The following is a 21,628-nucleotide window of genomic DNA, read 5'->3' on the forward strand; positions in this document are numbered from 1 at the left end:
AAACCTAGTAACCAGGGTGCCAGCAGGTGATGCTGTAGCACCACCACTGCAAGCATGGAAATCCCCATCCCTGACACAAGTACAAGTGGCTGGGTATGGCATATTGAGCAACAGGGAGCAGACAAGATCACTGACAGGAAAAGAAAGTTATAGAGAGATCGAGGAGTGTAAAATGTGTGAGGAATAGGCTAAGACTCTTGGGTAATCTACCTTGCAACAAAACTTAATTAACTAATCCCAGAATTCACAGGCTCTTAAATGCACTTGTAAGCCCCCAGGTTACCAGGGGTTAATTGTAGCCCCGTTCAGTGCGCCCCAGCCCTGCATGGGTTAATTGGCCAGGGAGCCGGACGGCCAATGATGGACAGGCCAGGGAGCCCGGCTATTGGAGGAGGCCCGGAAGGGGAAGGGGGCTAGGAGGAGGAAGGAGGAGGAAGAGGGGCTGACGTGGAAAGAGTGAGCAGGGGAAGGACGGAGCAGCGTGTGCTAAGTGGAGGCAGGAGAGAGAGAGCCCTCGGGAGCAGGCACCGGAGCGGGCGAGAGGACGCGTGCAGCGGTGACCCCCGCCGACCTCTAGACGGGTGACGCAGATCAGCAGAGTCCTCCCGCCGGGCAGCAGCAGCAGAGCGCCTGTGACCCCCGCCGACCTCTGGACGGGGAGACGCATGTAAGCAGCGTCCACCCTCCGGAGAGAAGGGGACAGCGCGCCCGTGACCCCCGCCGACCCTTTAAGTGGAGAGAGAACGCGGGCATTATAGCAGTCCCGCAGAGAAGGTCCCACACAGCAGCAGCTGGGACAGAAGGTCCCACACAGCAGCACCAGAGAAAGGTCCCTTACAGCAGCACCATCACAGCACTCCTGCCCAGCAGCCTCAGACCGGGATGGCTGCAATGCAGCGAGACATGCGCCAGCTGACACAGCAAACCGCGTCCAACCGCGGGGAGGCCAGATAGAAGACGGAAGGACAGCAGTCGAACCGGAATCGATGGGACCCACCCCGAGAATATGGGAGGCGAGCCTCAGACCAATTCGACCATCAAGGCCGGCCCATCTGTCGACACTGTCGAGAGAAACTGCCCCTCATCCGACCATTTAAACTTCAATGCCCCGAGGGAGAGGGCCGAACCTCGGGGAGAACACTGGGAGTAGACTCAGACCCGGAGGAATGGTGGGCCCAATATGTAGGACAATGCCCGAGGATCCCAGTAGTGATCAACGGGATAGAGACAGTGGCCATGATCGACACCGGGTCACAGGTATCCATGATACAGTTACCCACTCTCCAAAAGTATTGGGGAAGAGAAGTGCCGTTTAGACAGCCCCCCACGCAAGTAAAGGTGGTCGCTGCCAATGGCCGAGAGGTCGTCTGCAACGGGTACTGGGAAGCAAATTTGCAGATTGGACGAACACGTTTACCCAGGCAGGGGTATTTAGTAATCACCAGCGGGGAAGGGAGAGTTGCCCCCATCATCCTGGGCATGAACATACTCAGGAATTGCCCTGAAGAGCTGATTGCAGTGTTAAAACAGGAACCAGTTAACCAAGACCAGGCTGGGGAGATCACCCAACAGCACATAATCTGCGTCCAGGGGAGCCAAGTGGAGAAGAGAGTGCTGGCCCCGCGTACCCAAGGGACGGTCAAGTGGTTTAACATCCGAAGGGGATATGGCTTCATCAACCGGAACGATACAAGGGATGATGTTTTTGTCCATCGGACAGCCCTAAGGAAGAGCCACTCGCGGAGACTTCTGTGCAGTCTCAGAGAAGGCGAGACGGTGTAGTTCGATGTGGTGGAGGAGGAAAAGGGTGCCAAAGCGGTGAACGTGACTGGTCCAGGTGGGGTGCCAGCGAGAAGAAACCGGCCGGGCCCCGACAGGCGTCCTTTCCGCAGGCGTTCCCATTGGTGTCAAAGTGGACAGATGGAGGCACCGACTTCCCTCAGCCCAGTCTCACGGCATCTACCCTCAGGAGTGAACCTTGTCCCCGCCAATAGAGGAGAGAAGCCGGTCGCTGAAGAGGAGTGAAATCACCACACCCCTATCGTTAACAGTCGTCCACGGCGTAGATTTCACCATAAATGGGAGGCCGAGCCCTACGTGGTCACCAAGAGCCCGACGGCAGTAATCGAAGTCCACCAAAGCGGAGAACCGGACGGGACTCGACTGCACTGGGTACATCGCAACCAGCCTAAGTCATACTCTCGACAGACGGAGGCCCCTACCGTCGCCCCCGGGAGCATGCCCAGGGGCCCGCAGGAACTGCTGTTGAACGTAGGGTGGAGCATACCGTCAATCCCGGCTGTACTGACCACAGAACCTGTAGAGGACTACATGACCCCGGCGCCAGAAGAAGCGCCAGCGCTACCGGTGAGGCGGTCCTCCCGAAGTACTAAGGGTATGCTACCAGCCCGATATCGAGAATAAGCTCCAACTGTAATAATCCCATGCCGTTCTGATGTTATTATATATATATATATATATATATATATATATGTGTGTATATGTAGATTGTTTATTTTCGATGACGTGGTTATAACTGTTGACAAGTTGCTCGTTCTACTGAGTAAAAGTGGACTGGAAAAAGGCTTACTTATTCGGAACTTTGAATGAGTCGAACTTGTTTCTTCGATTAATGTGGCGTGAGGACACGACCACGAAAAAGTATGGGCGGATGTAAGCACCCAGGTTACCAGGGGTTAATTGTAGCCCTGTTCACTGCGCCCCAGCCCTGCATGGGTTAATTGGCCAGGGAGCCGGACGGCCAATGATGGACAGGCCAGGGAGCCTGGCTATTGGAGGAGGCCTGGAAGGGGAAGGGGGCTAGGAGGAGGAAGAGGGGCTGACGTGGAAAGAGTGAGCAGGGGAAGGACGGAGCAGCGTGTGCTGAGTGGAGGCGGGAGAGAGAGAGAGCCCTCGGGAGCAGGCACCGGAGCGGGCGAGAGGACGCGTGCAGCGGTGACCCCCGCCGACCTCTAGACGGGTAACGCGGATCAGCAGAGTCCTCCCGCCGGGCAGCAGAGCGCCTGTGACCCCCGCCGACCTCTGGACGGGGAGACGCATGTAAGCAGCGTCCACCCTCCGGAGAGAAGGGGACAGCGCGCCCGTGACCCCCGCCGACCCTTAGAGTGCGGCAGCAGTGGAGAGAGAACGCGGGCATTATAGCAGTCCCGCAGAGAAGGTCCCGCACAGCAGCACCTGGGACAGAAGGGTCCCACACAGCAGCACCTGGGACAGAAGGTCCCACACAGCAGCACCAGAGAAAGGTCCCTTACAGCAGCACCATCACAGCACTCCTGCCCAGCAGCCTCAGACCAGTGGTCCCCTGCAGCAGTGAGAGCCCAGCAGTGGAAACCCAGCAGACAGCAGAGCCTGGGTACCAAGGACGATCGGAGGCCGAGACTGGTTGGAACCAGCACCTGCAGCAGCTACAGGTACACTATTGCTCACTGATCCCCCGACTAGCACACCCAGTTAAGTTGCCGGCCCAGCACAGGATCCAACCAGCCACCCTGTGTAGCTGATTGCGGCAACACCTCGGCGCCCGCAATAGCGGTCCCTGGAGGGTACACAGCCCTGGCGAAGACTCTTTGATCCCAGCCGGAGTCAGGACCTCCCAAGTCTTTCCCAAGACCTCCCCTTCACCGCCCTTACTCATTCCCCATAGCAGCCCCAAGATGTCCACTGTAGGGGTCTTTGCTTGGGACAATCCTGCCACCTAGTGGTTCATGAACCAAGTCGCATCCTCCTATAGGATATCCAGGAACAGCAACCAATTAAGTTAAGTCCTATGCATAGGCCCTTCATCTGGACTGACCGGTCTTAGTGGTAGAAAATGTACCCGGGTACTCAGGTTAAATTGTGTATTTATTTGATGGTGATTTGCCGACGTAATTTGTGAGTATACAGTGTGTCGTAAGGTTCACTCGCATTTGGCCCTATCACTGCAGTCAAATGTAAGTAGTGTACCCACTCCGCAGTTCAGAGGAGGTTAGTACTGGCTCCCCGAGCCACAGTGATAGGCCGGGTACAGAGTGACTTAGAGTTACCGGTAGCTCCATAGGCCCTGTATGGTATCGAATGCGATACTGCTGTTTATGCTTTGTATAAGTTATATTGCATTTATTGTATGGCTATATCTTGAAATTACTGTTATCTTATTCCGTAAAAGAGGTTGATGCTTTTACTGACCGTTTTAGAATAAAAGGTCAAACCATCCCTGTTGTCAAGTGTTCTGTGTCCATTCCTGCATCAAGAGAAGACCCCAGACTGTGATCCGTGAGTTCGGGGAAGCACGACACCCACCGCATCCATAAGGTAACCCCTCTTCAGGTGTTTACAATTCTTAGTTGTAAAACCCCACTGGCACTAGGTATGGCATACCTGCAGTCACTGGCTATGGTTCATCACACTTACTTTCATCCGGCTGGTCATGGGTAAGGCACAGGTACCAGGGGGTCCCCTGAATAATCAGGAGTTTAAGTACGGTTGCATTGTGGGAGTGGACTACAGGTGTCAGTGCAGCGCAGAAAGAATTGGGCACCAGGCCATCTCATAAAACAGCATTAAACAGTTTATTTAAAATATAGCAGGGATGAAGCAGGGAAAACTTCTGAACACTCTCCTCCAGCACAAAGCATAATGGTTACATCAGGTCACTTATCATTCCATCTCCTCCAGCACATTAATCATATCGGTTACATCAGTTCCATCAAGGCACCTCCTCCAGCACATCACTTAATTGCAGCGGCATAAATATGGCGAACAGCAGTTCATACCAGGGCATCCTGGGACCAGTAGTGCTACACAACACAGGTTACTGTCTCTCTCATACATAACAAGGACTCTTGTCAATGGGGGGCTACTCAGCATGCCGCGTGGCTTCGACCACTCACCCAGATACGTCCTCTCCTGAGACTCACACCTGGCACTCTTCTAGGGCACCTCTACAGGTGGGCATCACCCTCTCACTGGACTCTACTGCTGCTCTCACACTGTGATCTCTCTCTCTCTGGTGCCTTGCTGGGACTGGCAGCACTCCCCACATGTGCTGTGAGGGTCTGCATTTTCCTCATGTTGCTCTGCAGAAAAGCACCCACAGGTGCTGCTGCTCTCTCCATAGAAGGGGTGCAACTTATTTCCAAAGCTGGGGACCATGGAAATGACAGTTAGCCATTCCATGGCCCCAGCAACCATCCATGCACCTTCACTGTTCACTCCAAACTTGTGCTGAATCTGCTACTTTCTAACTACACTTCCTGTCTTCCCCCTCTTCAGGAGGCTTGCATGTGATCACTGCCTGATCCCCAAACTTCTCCCAATCAGTGCACAGGAAATAGACCTAGCTATGCATGATAAAACTAAGTGGTATTAACTCTTGCAGTACCAGGGTATTACACACTCATGCCTAGGCAGCCCTCGCTTAATAAAGTGTGACTATGAACACAATTTGTCCCAGTTCCTTACCCTGACTTACCATCTACGACATAAGAGGGACATGAGGATAAATCAATATGGGAGGGACTAGCAATGGGTTTTATTTTAAGAGTACCCTTTACTCAAACTTTAGGTCTCCTGCTATGCCAGCTACGGCTGTCCTGTTGGCTCCGGACAGGATATATTTGCCTAGCCAGCAATTATAAAATAGATTTGCATTAATAGGCTTCCCTGTGAGAAATAAATATTATCTGTATTTAGTTCTGTATTTTTTTTTATTATTACATCATACTATGGAGAAAAAACCTGAATGATTAACTCCGTTTCACTTTAACCCCTTCCCGACATATGACGTATATATACGTCATATGTCGGTTGGGGGTGAATCAAGCCAGCTCACGGAGTGAGCTGGCTTGATAGAGAGCAGGTAATGGCTGTATATTACAGCCATGTCCCTGCTCTCACGGCCACGAGCGGCGAGTTCGCCGATCGCGGCCGTTTAACCCTTTAAGCACCGCGGGCAAAGCGCCCGCAGTGCTTAAATAGCTGATCGGAGGGGGGGCGCCCCCCTCCGGCGCCGATCGGGGCCCCCCGCAGCGCGATCGGAGGGTGCCGATCGGTTGCCATGGTAGCCAGGGGTCTAATGTAGACCCCTGTGCTGTCCGTGTATTCATACCTATTACATCCTGCCTCAGGCAGGATGTAATAGGAAGTGAAAAAAATCACTACGTTCAGCCATAGAGCTCTATGGCTGAACCTAGTACAGGCGATCGCGCCCCCTAGTGGTCAAGTACACTAGGGGGCCTTGTAGTAAAAGTAAAAAAAAAATAATAATAAAGTTTAAAAATAAAAAAAAAATAATAAAATATTAAAAGTTCAAATCACCCCCCTTTCCCCATTTCCCAAATAAAAATAAATAAATAATAAAAAAAATAAACATATTTGGTATCGCCGCGTTCCTAAAAGTCCGATCTATTAAAATATAACATTAGTTATCCCGCACGGTTAAAGGCGTAAACGGAAAATAATCCCCAACGCCAAAACTACGCTTTTTGGTCGCATCGCCTACCCAAAAAAAAATAGCTAAAAGAGATCAGAAAGTCGCCCATATCCCATAATGGTATTAATTAAAAAGTACACTTCAGCCCGCAAAAAATGAGCCCTCACCCAGGTCCGTAGGTGGAAAAATAAAAAAGTTATAAGCCGCAGAACATGGCGACGCGACGCAAATTCGAAAAACCGTAACATTTTCTATTTTTTTTTTTAGTGGTAAAATGTAACGAAAACTATATAAGTTTGGTATCACCGGAATCGTAACGACCCATAGAATAAAGATAACCCATCATTTTAAACGAACTATGAACTCCAAAAAAACCGTAACCAGCGCAAAATTGTGGAATTGCGTTTTTTTTTTTTTTTACCCCACATTGAATTATTTCCTGATTCCCCAGAATATTATACGGTATAGTAAATGGTACCATTAGAAAGTACAACTTGTCCCGCAAAAAAAAAGCCCTCATGTGTCTATATAGCCGGAAAATTAAAAAAGTTACGCTTATTTGAACACAAGGAGGGAAAAAAAAAAAAAAATTACCTTAAAAGGCAATGTCGGGAAGGGGTTAAGATGTTTTTGCACATGTGCAGCGGCATGCAGAGCCATAACTGGACATTTTGGTGCCCTGTGCCAGAAAGTGAATTGGTGTCCCTTCCCTAATTAAAATAGGGACAGTGTGCCAATAATCTAGGGACTTGGCTTTATGGGGAAGCGGCGTGGCCACAGATTTGTACAAATTCACGTTACCCCTCAAAGTATTATCCATTAGTCATATTACAGCACAGTGTATTGTCCAGTATTTTTTTTTAATTCAGTAATTTTTATTGGAGATTTTGACATTAACAAACATAGCAATTGGACATATATTGTAGAAAGGTTACAATGTTTGGCAGTATCATGCATAAGAGCAGATAGAAATAAGAATCAGGAATGTACATCATACCATGACTGATACTATAATACCATGTTCTCATTGCCGCCCCTGCAAAATCCCGGGTTTTTCTTGCCGGATTTTTGGCGGGGCACAGAGCTTCTCAGCTCAAAAGACACTGCACCTCAGACCTGGGAATTTCCTGTGTCTGCCTCTTTCACACTGCTTTCCATGCTCTGCCTTCCAACAAGTGTGTGGAATGTAATAGCAGCTTTGATTGGCTGTTGGGACATTTGTACAAATTGCTGTGATTGGCTGTTTTTTAAAATGCTTTAATTTGCTGGCTAAAGATGATGTCATTTTAAATAGGCCTTTTTTTACCAGCACACTGCATAGATTTTATCATGGCTATTATAACATTTATCAAAATATGAATAATAACTCCAACACATTTATGTTTTTATGTACATATTTTATTCATATGTACATTAAAGTGATTTTCACTGTACTTGTACATAGACAAACAATTGGTATGTCAAAGTATATGTAAAATAATATAAAACTATATGAGATTTAAATAATGCCTAAATCTGAACAGACCAGCTGAACAAACATATAAAGAAAAATCTGTAACCAGCTTAAACAGTTTTACAACTCTTGGTAACGGGTAGTAAAGGCATTGGCCAGATGCAGGCTGCTGTTCAGTATGTGGAGCAGCTGCAAACTCAGGTGCACGCCAAGGATTGGCTGGATGAGCTTTACCAGTAGAATACTCAGGGGCCTGGCGAGGATTGACTGGATGAGCTGTACCAGCAGAATACTCAGGGGCATGGGGAGGATTCGATGGAGGGCGTGCTGTACCAGCAGAATACTCAGGGGCATGGGGAGGAATTGGTGGATGGTGTTGTGGTCCAGCCGGATACTCTTGAAAATGATGTGGCACTGGTGGTGGCTGTGACACACTGTGTGCCACCCTGCTTCCTTGGGCTGGGGTGTAAAAATTGGGTTGCTCTCTGCTATACATTTGATAACTACCCTCAAAAGATTTACGTGGTGGATGGGGCTGTGCATAGCCTTGTGTTCTACTGAAAAGGCTATTAAGAAACTGCAATTGAGTTTCTCTATTTTCGCGATTTATACGCTCATGCATACCAACAATTGCTGAAATGAAAGAGTTCTGTAGATCACGCTCATTGTCCATAAATTGCTGGAGGCGAGCATCTTCGTGCCCTTGCATTGATACATCCATTTCCTTCAGATGCTCCATCATTACGGTGGTCATTGCCTTTGTGGCTTGTTCCATTTTGGTGGCCCGCTTCCTCCGTTGTGGAACATTGTAAACTATGGGAAGAACAAACACAATACATTAGTACAGTAGCCTACAATGTTGATGTTTCAACACCTTTCAAAATTACATTGTTGGTGGCCATACACTAGGAACCCACTATAAGGACTGCATACCATGTTGAGGATGGTACGGGGGGAATGCGGCAGACTTCACATTCAGAGCTGTTAGCAATGTTGCTGACAGGGATGATTCAGAACCCTAATATACACATACTGTACATGTTTGTGTTCATTTAAAAAAAAAATACATAAATCAAAAAGCAGTGTGGTCCCATACGTGCTTGAGGCCTATTCTCTCCTGCACAATAGCTACATGCTGCGATATTTTCTATGTTTATAAACTGTGGACTGTGTTCTATAGTTATTTGGAAATTTAATACAAAAACTTACTGTTACTGCGTAACTGTGGACGTGTAGTATTGGTTCGCTGCGTCGATTCATGGCCAGCACTACTCCCTTTAACACAGTGCCCTGTTCCAGACGCAGATGGGGATAGTGATGGTGGTAGCTGGCCACACGATGGTGATGAAGCTTCACCCACTGTGGAAGTCTGCGAGACAACTGTTGTTTCAAGACCTTCATCTTGGACTGAGCAGGCATTCATTTCACTATCTATGGCCTCCATATCAATAGGTGTTGCTGCTGCTGGTGCTGCTTCTGCATCATTATCTTCACACTTACTTGCAGCACTGGCAGCAAAAGTGCTGGAGGAGGACAGTGATATGGGGTTAGCCAGTGCAGAGTACCCAAATATCACATTGCACTGGTCATAAAATGCCCAGTCAATGCGGGCCCCACCACTCTTCCTCCTATTTCGGTCATGAACCTTACTGTACTGCTTCCGCAGGGCTTTCAGTTTGTTCACTACCTGCTGCTGGGTTTTGATGATGCCACTGGCAGACAGGGTTTTAGCGATATTGTAGTACACTGTGAAGTCCTTCACTGTGCTGGTCATTTGCTTTTTAATCTCCTCCTCTCCTCTCACAGCCAGCAGCTCCAGCACTTCATCATCCCTCCAGTGCGCCATTTCTACCCTCCCTTGCGTAGCATATAATGGACGTCACATATCACATGATTACATCCCCCAATGAGCTTGGTTTTTGGCATCATGTGAGAAAAACCCGTGTCTGTGCCGTTCATACTGCCGTACACCCGTGTAATACCCAGGAAAAACCCTGCAAAAAACCTGTGTCGAATTCCCGGGGCATAACACCCGGGAATTTCTAAAAGACCCTTTCACACTGAGACGCGACACTGGAATTTTCCGCTTGCCCCACTCGGGCTGGCAGACTCAAAGAGGAAAGAGTATGTTGACAGATTTGTATCCATCATTGTTGGTGCATACTGCCGTATCATAACAAATCAGGATTAAAACATAATTAGTTATCCCAGTAATCCCATGATAGGAGGAAAATATATATATATATATATATATATATATATATATATATATATATATATATACTGGCCGTCCAATTGCTAAAAAACCCTAAAACACCTACTCAGTACTTATAAAACAAAATCCCAAAGTAAACCTCCCCATAACCCCCACCCTGTATGACCTTATCCCAACCTTGGTATACCTGGATCCCAATCACCATATCCCTATCCTACTAACTACCCATAAAAGAACCTACCCCTAGCCCATTAAGTAGTATGAACTATAGGAGTAAAGTAGTAGTCTTTAGCTAATACCCCTTTTACACCGCCGAAAAATCCGGGTCAGCGGTGGGTCAGACCCGGATCTTCGGCGGTGTAAATCCCTAACGCCGTGTCCCTTTACACGGGACTTCTACCCAGGTCCTGACCTGGGTAGAACATGGCTAGGACCTGGGTAGAGGGCGGTGTAAATGGGAACGCCGGGTCGGATGACCCGGCTCCCATTTACATGAATGGGGAACGTCCAACCTGCGGACCGCAGCGTCCGCAGGTTGGACGGATTGTCAGTCTGACACTGACAGCCGGCGCTGCTGTCTGCTATACTCTGCAGACAGCGGCGGGGGAGGGAGGTGAACGGATGCCTATGTGCGGCATCCATTCACCTCCTGTCCAATGGCGGGGGGTGCGCGCGGGGACTGGGGGCAGCCTAGCAGCTTACCTTAGTGCTGGGCTGCCCCCAGCAGCGTTTCGGGTATGGCGGCGTCGATCAGCGCTTGAAGATGACATCGCGCTGTCATCTTCAAGCGCCGGGAAGGGGCGGGAGGGAGGTGCGGGCGTTTAAGCCCGTCCGGTGTAAATGCCCCTAAACGCCGGGTCGCACCCGGCTTCAACCAGGGTCCAAAAAGCCGCGTGCGACCCAGCGTTTTGGTCTAAAAGGGGTATAAATGACAGTAAATCTAGATTAACATTAGGATATGGACATGTCTTGGTAGCTAATCTAAAGCAAAAAAATATATCTACCTTTCTCCTCCCACCCACCCACCCAACAGAAGGATAACAACAGTATGGACCATCTGGGGTAATGGCCGTATGATAACAAAGTATATCGAACGCATTGTTTCAGGATAACAAGTCAGACTGATAGGTATTACCTGCACCTATCCTCCCAAATAAGCATATATAATGAAAATATTATATATAGTATGATGATAAGCATAGGAATTCACAGGATATAGGAAAGTACATTAATTGGCAGATACAATCAAGGAATCACAAAACAGGATATACAAATGTGAGGCAACAGAATATAATGTGAAACAGGTACATTGAAAAGATCCTCCCCATTAAGTAGATAAAAGGTACTTATGTATTATCTGGACTCCCATGTTAAATGCACCCCATTTTTTCATACCCCTACTATCCAACTACGCATGGAGTTGATTTTATATAGTGTGGCGAGCGCAGCGAGCCACCATGCCCGAAGCGTGGTGAGCGCAGCGAGCCCCGCGAGGGGACGCGGTCGCATAAGAAAAACGGGAGTCCAGATATTACATAAGTACCAGATAAAAATATATCTTTAGTCTGGCCACCAGGGCCGGTGCTAGGGTGTCCGGCGCCCTCCTGCAAACCATAAATTTTGCGCCCTTTCACATTGCCATTGCAACAAGCTGCAGCCCGTTTGTGCGAGCGTATGCACCATGGAATCCTATGAAGGATCTCTGGTGCATGTATCCATACACCTGCTTGCATGCTAATTGTAACTTTGCCACAGTAAGCCTTTAAGTTTAAGCCTTTAGTTTAAGGCCAATAAGCCTTTAAGGACACATATGATTATCCTGTTGACATGTATCTTTGCAATGATTCATAGTTGTAATGTAATGTGCAGTACAGTATCTTGTGAAATATTTCACTCTTATATTTATACTCACTTTATGGCTCCAATAAAAAGATATTTAAGAAAAAAACTTTTCACCCTCCTGTGACGTTTTAACATTCATTACACTTAAAATGTGTATGTATGCAACTGATGTAATAAAGTACAACAGAGATTTATTGCAAACCGCAAATATTTATTAAATGATAAATTATTTTCAAATAAATAATATATAAATACTAAAACTTTGTTGGGGAGTACAGAAGAAAAATATATAATGAGGTATATATCCTATATAAGAAGTTGGGGATAGTGGCCTTATCAACATTTATAACTGCAAATAAACTAGCAAAAAAAAGTGCTAAAGTGTCTACACAACCTTTATTTACATAGTCTAGGCTTATACTTTGGGTATTCAACTAGTGAAGAAGTTTTATCCTTTAGATCAGTGATTTTCAACCTTTTTTCCTTGCGGCACACTAAATATGATTTTAAAATTGCCAAGGCAAAACACATTGCACCCCACAGGAAATATAACAAACCTATTGGCCCCATATAAAAAACAATCACACTGGTCCCCATAGGTAACAAAAATAAAATATATTGGCCCTTTACATGAAAAGAAAAGACCATTCAATAACAGTTAAACTGGTGGTGGCTGTAAACGGGTTTGAGCATCTCTAGAGCTGGGGGCACACGTGAGACCAGCTCAATACACACTAGTGTGCCACGGCACAGTGGTTGAAAAACTCTGCTTTAGATGATGTTAGGCATTTCCAGAATTTATTGAACAGGTTACAGCCATTTAGCCTTGCGTGCTTTCATGCTTGCAAATGTAGAAACCAGTTCTTCAATTTGCAACTCAGCACAAATGTCAGTCTCAATAGCAACCATTGAGAGGTTTACAAGCCTCTCCTGTGAAATGCTTGACCGCAAATAGTTTTTAATTAATTTTAACCGGGAAAAAGATCTTTCTCCACTTGCTACGCTAACCGGAAGAGTTAGTAATATTCGGAGAGCAATTTTCAAATTTGGGAATGACAGTTCATTCGAATGGATCAACTTAATTGCTTCAAATGGATTTGCTAACTTTTCCAGTTCGGATGAAAACAGATCCCTGAAGGCGCACAGTTCATCAAATAATTCTAATCCATTGATGTCTCTGTTATCACCATCCGATAAGTGGGTTTCCAAGTTAAGGCACTGCTGTTTCAAATCTTCGTTGTCTTGTCCAGAAACATTGTTTAGCTCATACAAAAACTTGAATTTATTAGTATGTTGCTGCATTTGTTCAAATCTTTCCTTTAGAGATGATGTTACGACATCTAAAACAGTGTAGAAAAAATTAACTCTGAAAACATCTTCAGGTGCTTGAGGGGATTCATCTGAGTGTTCGTAATCAAATTGTAAAGTCTTTTTTCTTTGACATACTTTTTCTGCAGGTTTAAATCGAGGTTCTCCATCAAGATCTTGGCATAGCTGTCTGTCAGTTTCAATCAAGGCCTTATAACTTGCATCTGTTCGGTAGTTAGAAACAAAACCTCTTAAATTGGCAATGGCAGTTAAAGCAATGGAAATATTTTCCCCAGTGTTTTGAAGCATCTTGCTAACAGGATTGATATGATTTAGCAGGTCATGCCACAGGACAAGGGAGCACAAGAATTGGAAATCTTTTAAACTTGTGCAGAAATTCCGTGCTTGATGTCTGGAATCTTTTTCAAAATGTTTTTCGTCAGAAACGATTTCGTAGCAGGAGTCATATATTTCTCCAGAATGATATCTGAGGGGCCGCAGAGCATCAATACGACTTTCCCACCTTGTTTCAGAAACAGGCTTTAGTGTCAAGGAAGAAATATGCTTCTTAAGAACTGCCCAACGCTTCGGAGATGCTGAGAAAAAAGTATATATCTCTTGAACTAATCCAAAAAAGCTCATTGTTTCATGATTGACTTTTGCAGCATCATTAACAACTAAGTTGAGGGTGTGAGCAGCACATGGTACATAGAAAGCACGTGGGTTCTTGTTTAAAATTTGTTTTTGCAAGCCAATCTTTTTTCCTCTCATGTTGGCACCATTGTCGTAGCCTTGTCCTCTTATATTATCAATCGGAAGATTCAAGGTGGACAATTTTGTCAGAATGGTCTCACACAAGTCTTCACCACTTGAATCTTCAACTTCAAGGAAACCTAAGAAGTTTTCTTCAATGAGAACATCATTTTCCTTACAAGAAACAAAACGAATGACAACAGTCATTTGCTCAGTGTGGTTTATATCAGGTGTACAGTCCAGGATAATAGAAAAATATTTGGCCTCATTGATAGAAGAAACAATCTTTTCTGTGGTGGCATTGCCCAATAATTCAATCATTTCATTTTGAATGTCCTTGCTCAAATAATGAAATTGAGATTTTGCCCAGAGTGTTCTTTCTATGTGAGTGGTCATAATAGGATCAAATTTTCCGAATAGTTGTACCAGCTTCAGAAAATGTCCATTGTTTTTCTGGTAGAGTTTATTAGATGAACCCCTTAGTGCCATACATTCTGAACCAAGATATTTAATGATTTCAATAAGCCTTAAAATTACACCTGTCCAATGTTTCTTTTCCAGGTCGAACAACTGCTGATTTTGGGAATCTAGTGTGGTCTTATTCTTCAGATTTTTTTTAAAGTCGTACCACATCTTGAAATGCTTTATGTGACTCAGACTTGTTTTAATGTGCATGAAGAGCTTTGGATAAACTCTGCCATCGATTATAGCCAGTAGATACAAAGCTGGAAGAACCACTTGTATCTGATGGTGCAAATAATTTGCAGCAGAAGCAAAACACACAGTCTTTATATGCTGAATATACTAGCCAAGACCTTGGCAGTAATTCACCATTTTCCATTTTACGTTTATAGTATGTGTTGCTAAACTTTCGTCTACTGGAATCTGTAGTTTGAACAGGTCCTGATTCAATAAGAATCAGTCTTATTTTATCTGTAATTTTGGGCCATTTAGCAGGATCCTCTAATTCAAGTGCAAGTAAGCTTGAATGTGATGAAGATGTCAGTAAATTTGTTTCTTCAGCTATTTCAGAGTCACATTGGTCATTTTCGTCTCTTGTACTCTTTTCGTCTCTTATGTAGCTATACATAAAATAAATAATATGAAATAATATGAAATAAATTAAGCCATTTAAAAAATATCTTGCTTCATTCACCTCAATAATCCCCAAAAAGCATTGACTAAATATAATAGTAGTCATTTACAGCCATGGAAAAACAGAAAATGATAGAAAGAGAAGAGAGTGCATCAGAGAGAGGGGGGAAGTGCAAGTGGGGATGAAAGAGTGTGTCAGGGAAGGAGAAAGTTGGGAGCAAGACAGTGAGAAAGGGTCAGGAAGAGACATTGAGAGGGTGTCAGGGAAAGAAAGGGGGAGAGCAAGGGTGGTAGGGAGAGAAAAGGGGGAAGGGAGTGAGAGAATAAGAGGGTGTCAGGAAGAGAGAGCTGAGAGAGAATGTCAGAAAGATAGGGGGGGGAGAGAAAGTATCAGGAAAAAAGAGAGACAGTGCCAATGAAAGAGAGAGTGAGAGAGAGCAAGAGAGAGAGATAAATTGACAGGGAAAACTGGGGGGGGAGGGGAGAGGGAGGGAGAGTGAGCAGGAGAGATATTATCTTGTCTACAGGAAGGGAGGGAGAGGTATAGGCAGCCGGATGAGGAGTATTGATGGACAAACAGAGCACCATTTGGGGACATAGGGACAAGTTCTCTAAGCTTTAAAAGTGATAAATTGGAGGGTGATAAACAGCCAGCCAATCAGCTCCTGTCTGACATTTTTTCAAACACAGTCTGTGACATGGCAGGTAGGAGCTGATTGGCAGGCTGTTTATCACTCTCCATTTTCTCACTTTTGAAGCTTAGAGAATCTGGCCCAATGTCTGATAGACATGCAGTTGGGGGCATAAATGGATGGACGGATGGGGTATCTGGTATAGATGGACAGCCAGGGGGAGTAAAAGGAAGGGACAGAGCACCATATTGGGTCATAGTCTGACAGATGGGAATGGGGAAAGGGGCTATGGAGCCAGGGACAAGTAGGACAGGGACTGGGAGACTTAAGGTGCCCATACACGTTACAATTATTGTATACAATATTGTATACAATATCGCATCTCATCACATCTCGGATTTGCGATGAGATGAGATCTAGTACAAAAAGTATGTGCAGCACATACTTTTTGTACTAGATTTCATCTCATCGCAAAACCGAGATGCGATGAGATGCGATATTGTATACAATAATTGTAACGTGTATGGGCACCTTTAGTGTTAGAGGGGAGCTGTGGACTGCAGCAGACAGGAGAGGAGGGAATACTGTAGGTGAAGATTGGTTATGGTATTAGATGTGGAGTGAGCTGCTAGTGTGCTAGCAGCTCACTCCACATCTAATACCATAACCTGTGTGTGCACAGGACAGCCAGGAGAAAAATGTCGGGGCCCGATGTGCTGCTGTAATATCCTGGCCATTTAGCACTATTAAAATGCTGGCAGCCCACAATAACCTGGCTGTGAAGGAGAGAGGCATAGAGAGGAGACAGAGTCATGAATCTGCACTGTACTCTCCTGTCAGGGGGTACTCTATGGTAACTGAAAATAAACGGACCATGCTGCTGTTCTGCATAATGGCAAGAAGTTGCTAGTCTATTCCCTACTCCGAATTTGAGAGGAGCTCAAAATATGCCTAAATGTCAATTAAGGCAGTGGGTTGGGAGAAGAGGCAATGGGAGACAGAGGGTGAGCTATGGAAAAGGATGTTGGGTACAAGGAGAGGGTGACAGGCAGTGGATGACACTGGGGAGTGGTAAAGTATGGTGGACAGACAGGAGTCAATGCTGGGGAGAGAAAACGGGTGACAGTGAAAACCTGAGGGTGAAACTGAGTGTAGTAAAGGATGACAAGGAGAGAGTGAAAGAGGAGATATGGTGACAGGAAGAGTGATAGTATGTGCGTGACAGTAGAAAAAAGTGACTGGGAGAGGGTGAGAGTCAGCGGCTGACAGGGAGAGGGTGAGAGAATCACTGAGTGACAGGGAGAGAGGTGGTGAGGAGACAGAAGCAGGCAGAAGAAGTGGAAGGTGGGCAGGGGTGATTCTAGGGAGGGGCAGTGGGACACTGCAGTAGTCAGAAAAATAATAGTAACATAACAAAAAATAAATGTAAGCTTACCACACCATAACTTGACTCCAATCAGTTAGCAGCAGAAGGTAATCACCGTGCGGCAGACCTACAATTGCACAAAATAATATATTTATGATGGGATAGGCAGTGGGAGACAGTGAGTTCAGTGGGTGATATGGAGAAAGGCAGTGAGTGACAGTGAAGAGAAGTAGAGTGTGGCAACCAGAGAGATGGATGGGCAGAGAGCGATGCAGGGGGTGGAAGTCAAAGGTTAAAGGGCCAGATGTATCAAGCTTCAAAAAGTGATAAAATGTAGAGTGAGAAACAGCCAGCCAATCATCTCCTACCTGTCATGTTACAGTTTGGGTTTGAGAACTGACAGGAGCTGATTGGTTGGTTGTTTATCACTCTCCACTTTGGGCCAGATGTATCAAGCTTCAAAAAATGAGTGAGTGAGAGGATAAGGGGGACAAGGCAAAGGGTGGCAGGTGAGAGAGTTTATGGGGAGAGGTTGAAGGCAGAGAGGAGGCAGCGGAAGATGGACAGAGGGTGACAAAGAATAGAGGCAGTGAGTGACAGTCAGTTGGTGACAGGAGAGAGGTAATAGGGAGAGTGTGATGACCAGGGAGAGGCTGTGGGAGACGTCGGGCAGAGGGTGAAGCTTGGGTGAGTCAGTTGGTGACAGGAGACAGTTGAAGAGATGCAGTAGAAGATGACTGGCAGAGGGTAAAGCTTGTAAAAGGTAGTGGTGATAGTCAGTGGTGACAGGGAGAGAATAACAGAAGAGAGGTGACAGCGAGGGGATGATGGCCTGGGAGAGGCAATGGGAGATGACGGGCAGTGGGTGAAAGTAGAGAAGTGATGGGAAAAAGGTGATGGCCGGGAAGAGGGTGATGGCCAGGTAGAGGCAGTGTGAGTCAATGGGAAGAGGATGATAGGCTGTGAGAACAAATATTAACATTAATGGAAAAATAAATATTAACATAAAAATACAATAACCCTAAGCTTACCTTATAATCACTTGACTCCATCCAGACAGTGAGAGGTCATTAACATGTGACAATATCTACAACGCACAAAACAAAGTTTGTATTATAATTAATCTATACAATCAAAACTATAATTAATCATAATAATATGCACACATATATAATACTATACCCAGCACAGGACAAGGCTGTTCCGCTTGCCTGGTCCCAGCCCGTGACATGCCTACAACAATTTGCGGACACAGCACTGAGATGCGAGTAGTTTGCTACACAGTGCAATGTGTGCACAGTACCGGCTGCACCCTGGCTGCGCAGCCTAGCTGTGAAGCCAGATACAGGCTGCCCATGTTTTGGGTTGTGTGTGATGTCACCCAGCCGTCAATGCCCTCCCCCGAAATGCATGCATTGTCTCGACCGTTCACATGAAATCCTGAAGCAAAGCCATTGGGCCCAGTTGCCATCCACCGTCCCTGCTGACTATGGCCTGTTGCGGGGGCATCACTTCAGCATTTCATGCAAAACCCTGTCACCGCCTACCCTCCCCACCACCGATGGCCTGTTGTGGGGCCATCGCTCCAGCATTTCACGTGACCGGTCAAGACAACTCAGGCACGTCAGGGGAGGGCCTCAACACCTGGGTGACATTGCACACAAACCAACACATGGCCGGTCTGCGTCTGGCTTTACAGATAGGCAGCACAGCCTTGCGAGTCCACCAAACCCCTCCCGGCGAATGAACGCCCACCCACCCCCGTCGCACTGCGGGTTCGCCCGCACAGGCTGCAAATGGATGTTTAGCATAAACATCCATTCATATGCCTCGAGTATCCGTCCACATCTTTCGATGGTCAGCAACCATCGAAAGATGTGGTAGGTACAAACATATAAGTGACTTTTAAGTCACTTACATATGCGTGCACGCTGGCAGGAAATGGGCGGGCAGCTGTCATCCGGTGATGTCAGCTGCCAGTCCCCTGCTCCCGCGCCACCACCTCAATACCATGAGAACGCTCAGCATTCTCATCGGAACGCCCATGGAATGCTGGGAGTTCCCATATGGTAATCTCCGCCCCCTGCACGCCATCATGGGTGCGTTCACCCGGCGAACTGAAAGTTTGCCGTGGGTGCACGCACCCTACGTCTGCACAGGCGCAGATACGCGCCTGCGCAGGCGCGCACCAATGGTCCTCCGTGCGAATGCACAGAGGAACGAATGGACTAGAATATAACCCAGCCCATTATTTAAGTCATACTTGCCTACCTGACCCTCTCCATGCGGGAGAACATGCTCTGTTCCTGGACTTCCCTGGTAATGTAGGATTGCCATCACCTGTGGGAAGCTAGGTAATTGATAAGAAAGGTGTCACCACAGGTGATGGCAATCCTACATTACCAGGGAAGTCCAGGAGCAGAGCATTTTCAGGTAGACAAGTATGATTGAAGTACATAATTTATCCGTCTAAATGAATATTAAAAAAATGTTATAACATGTATTATAAAAGACTCACTGCTGTTTCAATCTTGTGCAGACCAGTCCCTCCTCTTCTATCTGCGCAGGCAGGACCAGGACGCCATTACACCCCTCTCGTGACTGAGGGGGAAAGGAGGGGAGAGAAGGAGAAGATAGAGGGGGCGGAGTGTAGACACTGGCCACTCCACACACAGACCCAGAAGGCTCTGCAGTGCTGCTCATTTGATTGACAGCCTGGGGAGCAATGGGTAGGGGGCGGGGCTGCAGGCATTGTGTCAGTGAGTGAGGGGAGCTACTGGTGCCGCTGGCTGCCTATCATAATATTTGACAGGCTGCGGCAGCCAGTAGCTAACTAGCAGTCAGTAGTAGCCATCATTATTATTAAAATAAACATACTGAAGCAGCCGAGCCCGAGCGCGACGCGTCGCACGCGCAGGCTGTACTAGGACTGGTGCAGGGGGGAAAGCCGGGCACCGCCGTGACCGTGAGTGACGTCACGTCACATGACCGCTCTTTGCTGGGGTTACACATAGGAGGCGGACTTGGAGGGTTTGTGTGCGCACACAGCGGGGCGCACCCGGTGCAGGGAGCAGCATCCATTACTGCTGTGACACTGTCTGTATACTCATGTCTCCATATTACTGCCGCCCGCCCGGCGCTGTCAGACAAGCGCTGCGTGCAGGCAGTGAAGGCGAGGGGCCGGCTGAGGCAGCTTTAGCAGCAGAGCAGGGAGAGTGCGCCTTTTCACCATGGCGCCTCCCTGCTTTGCAGGAGCTGCTGAGGGGCCAGCGCCGGCCCTGCTGGCCACTTGTAGACACTGTGATAATGAGTAATAACAGAACCGGTATCTGCTTTGCAAATCCAGAAAAATATATATATAGATTATGTAAATACTGTGTATTCCAAATACAAGTAAAAAAGGAGTTCCTGAAAGTAGATTGTCCCTGTGTACAGTAGGTACATAGCAAATATCCAGATAAGGCTTTCGGATAGTAAGCAAAACATCAGTATTGACCTCACTATAAGTGTTTACAGGCGTAGTGCAGCAAATATCCCTTAAAATTTGCACAGATTCACAGATATGTAGATATCCATGACTGACTCCGACACATAAACAGAGGGGCCATCAGGTCCCTTGGCAGAGATAAGTCCCCCATATCAACTGAGTCACATCGCTCAGGGTTGTACACTAGGGCTGAGTGAAAAAAATGAAATTGAGAAATTCAGAATCGGCTAGTGTGGGAAAGTTGTGACTTGACCTGAATAAGAAACGTGCAAAAGCTTTTTGATCTAAGTCAACATCTTCTGTTCTGCCAAGAGGCCTGAAGTTTCACTTTTTTGGTGAAAATGACGAAAACTATGAAGATGCTCCGATCTAGTTCAAATTATGTCATGATGTCCTAGAGTGGTTTATTAATATACTTTAGCTTAGTAAAAGAGAGTACGAGCTTGTCCTAGTGCAAAGTGACTGACTTTGGCGGGAGAAAAAATCCCTGATAAATGACCCATTTTCATGGTTTCAATTGTGAATATGGTGTTTTCTCCGGAACGTGTTTTTTTTGGGGGGAGAGGATGCTTTGTAACTGATGTGATCAAAAAAAGAAACTTGGTAATAAAAAAAAACATTGTAAAATCCTTTTGTTTGCCTTGAATAGAATAGTGCACCTATGTGTCTTCTAATGTCCAACAAACTCTTTCCTCAAACCTGATCGCAGTAAAAATGTGTTCTCAAAATGGGCAAAAAAAATGCACTGCAGGGGGGGGGCAGATGTAACATGAGCAGTGAGTGTTTAAGGCACCTAGAGAATTATGTTGTTGGCCTATACCTTAACTTAATCTTAAGTGCCTAGAAATAACTCACACACGACACCTTAACTAAAAATAACGACTCAGACAACCATAGCATAAGTTTAAACTGGTCACAATATTTATTGAGGTGGTATGACCCTTATTTGTCTATCAAAAGGGATGGCCAAGAAAAGCACTTGAGACCAGCACCAGTCAGAGGTGTATGCCAATGGTAGCGACTACAACGCTCCAATCTAACAAA

At 46.4% G+C, this 21,628-nt stretch overlaps 1 protein-coding gene across 1 annotated transcript; it reads right to left on the reverse strand.

Moving 5' to 3' along the window:
* Positions 1-12,753: 12,753 nt before the first annotated feature.
* Positions 12,754-14,637, reverse strand: LOC146045100 (zinc finger MYM-type protein 1-like). The gene has a single exon (XM_083163779.1). The coding sequence runs from the start codon at positions 14,635-14,637 to the stop codon at positions 12,754-12,756; it is 1,884 nt and encodes a 627-aa protein (XP_083019905.1).
* Positions 14,638-21,628: the final 6,991 nt, after the last annotated feature.

Source organism: Crinia signifera, chromosome 11, assembly GCF_055691185.1.
Source record: "Crinia signifera chromosome 11, ASM5569118v1, whole genome shotgun sequence".
Classification (NCBI taxonomy): Eukaryota; Metazoa; Chordata; class Amphibia; order Anura; family Myobatrachidae; genus Crinia; species Crinia signifera.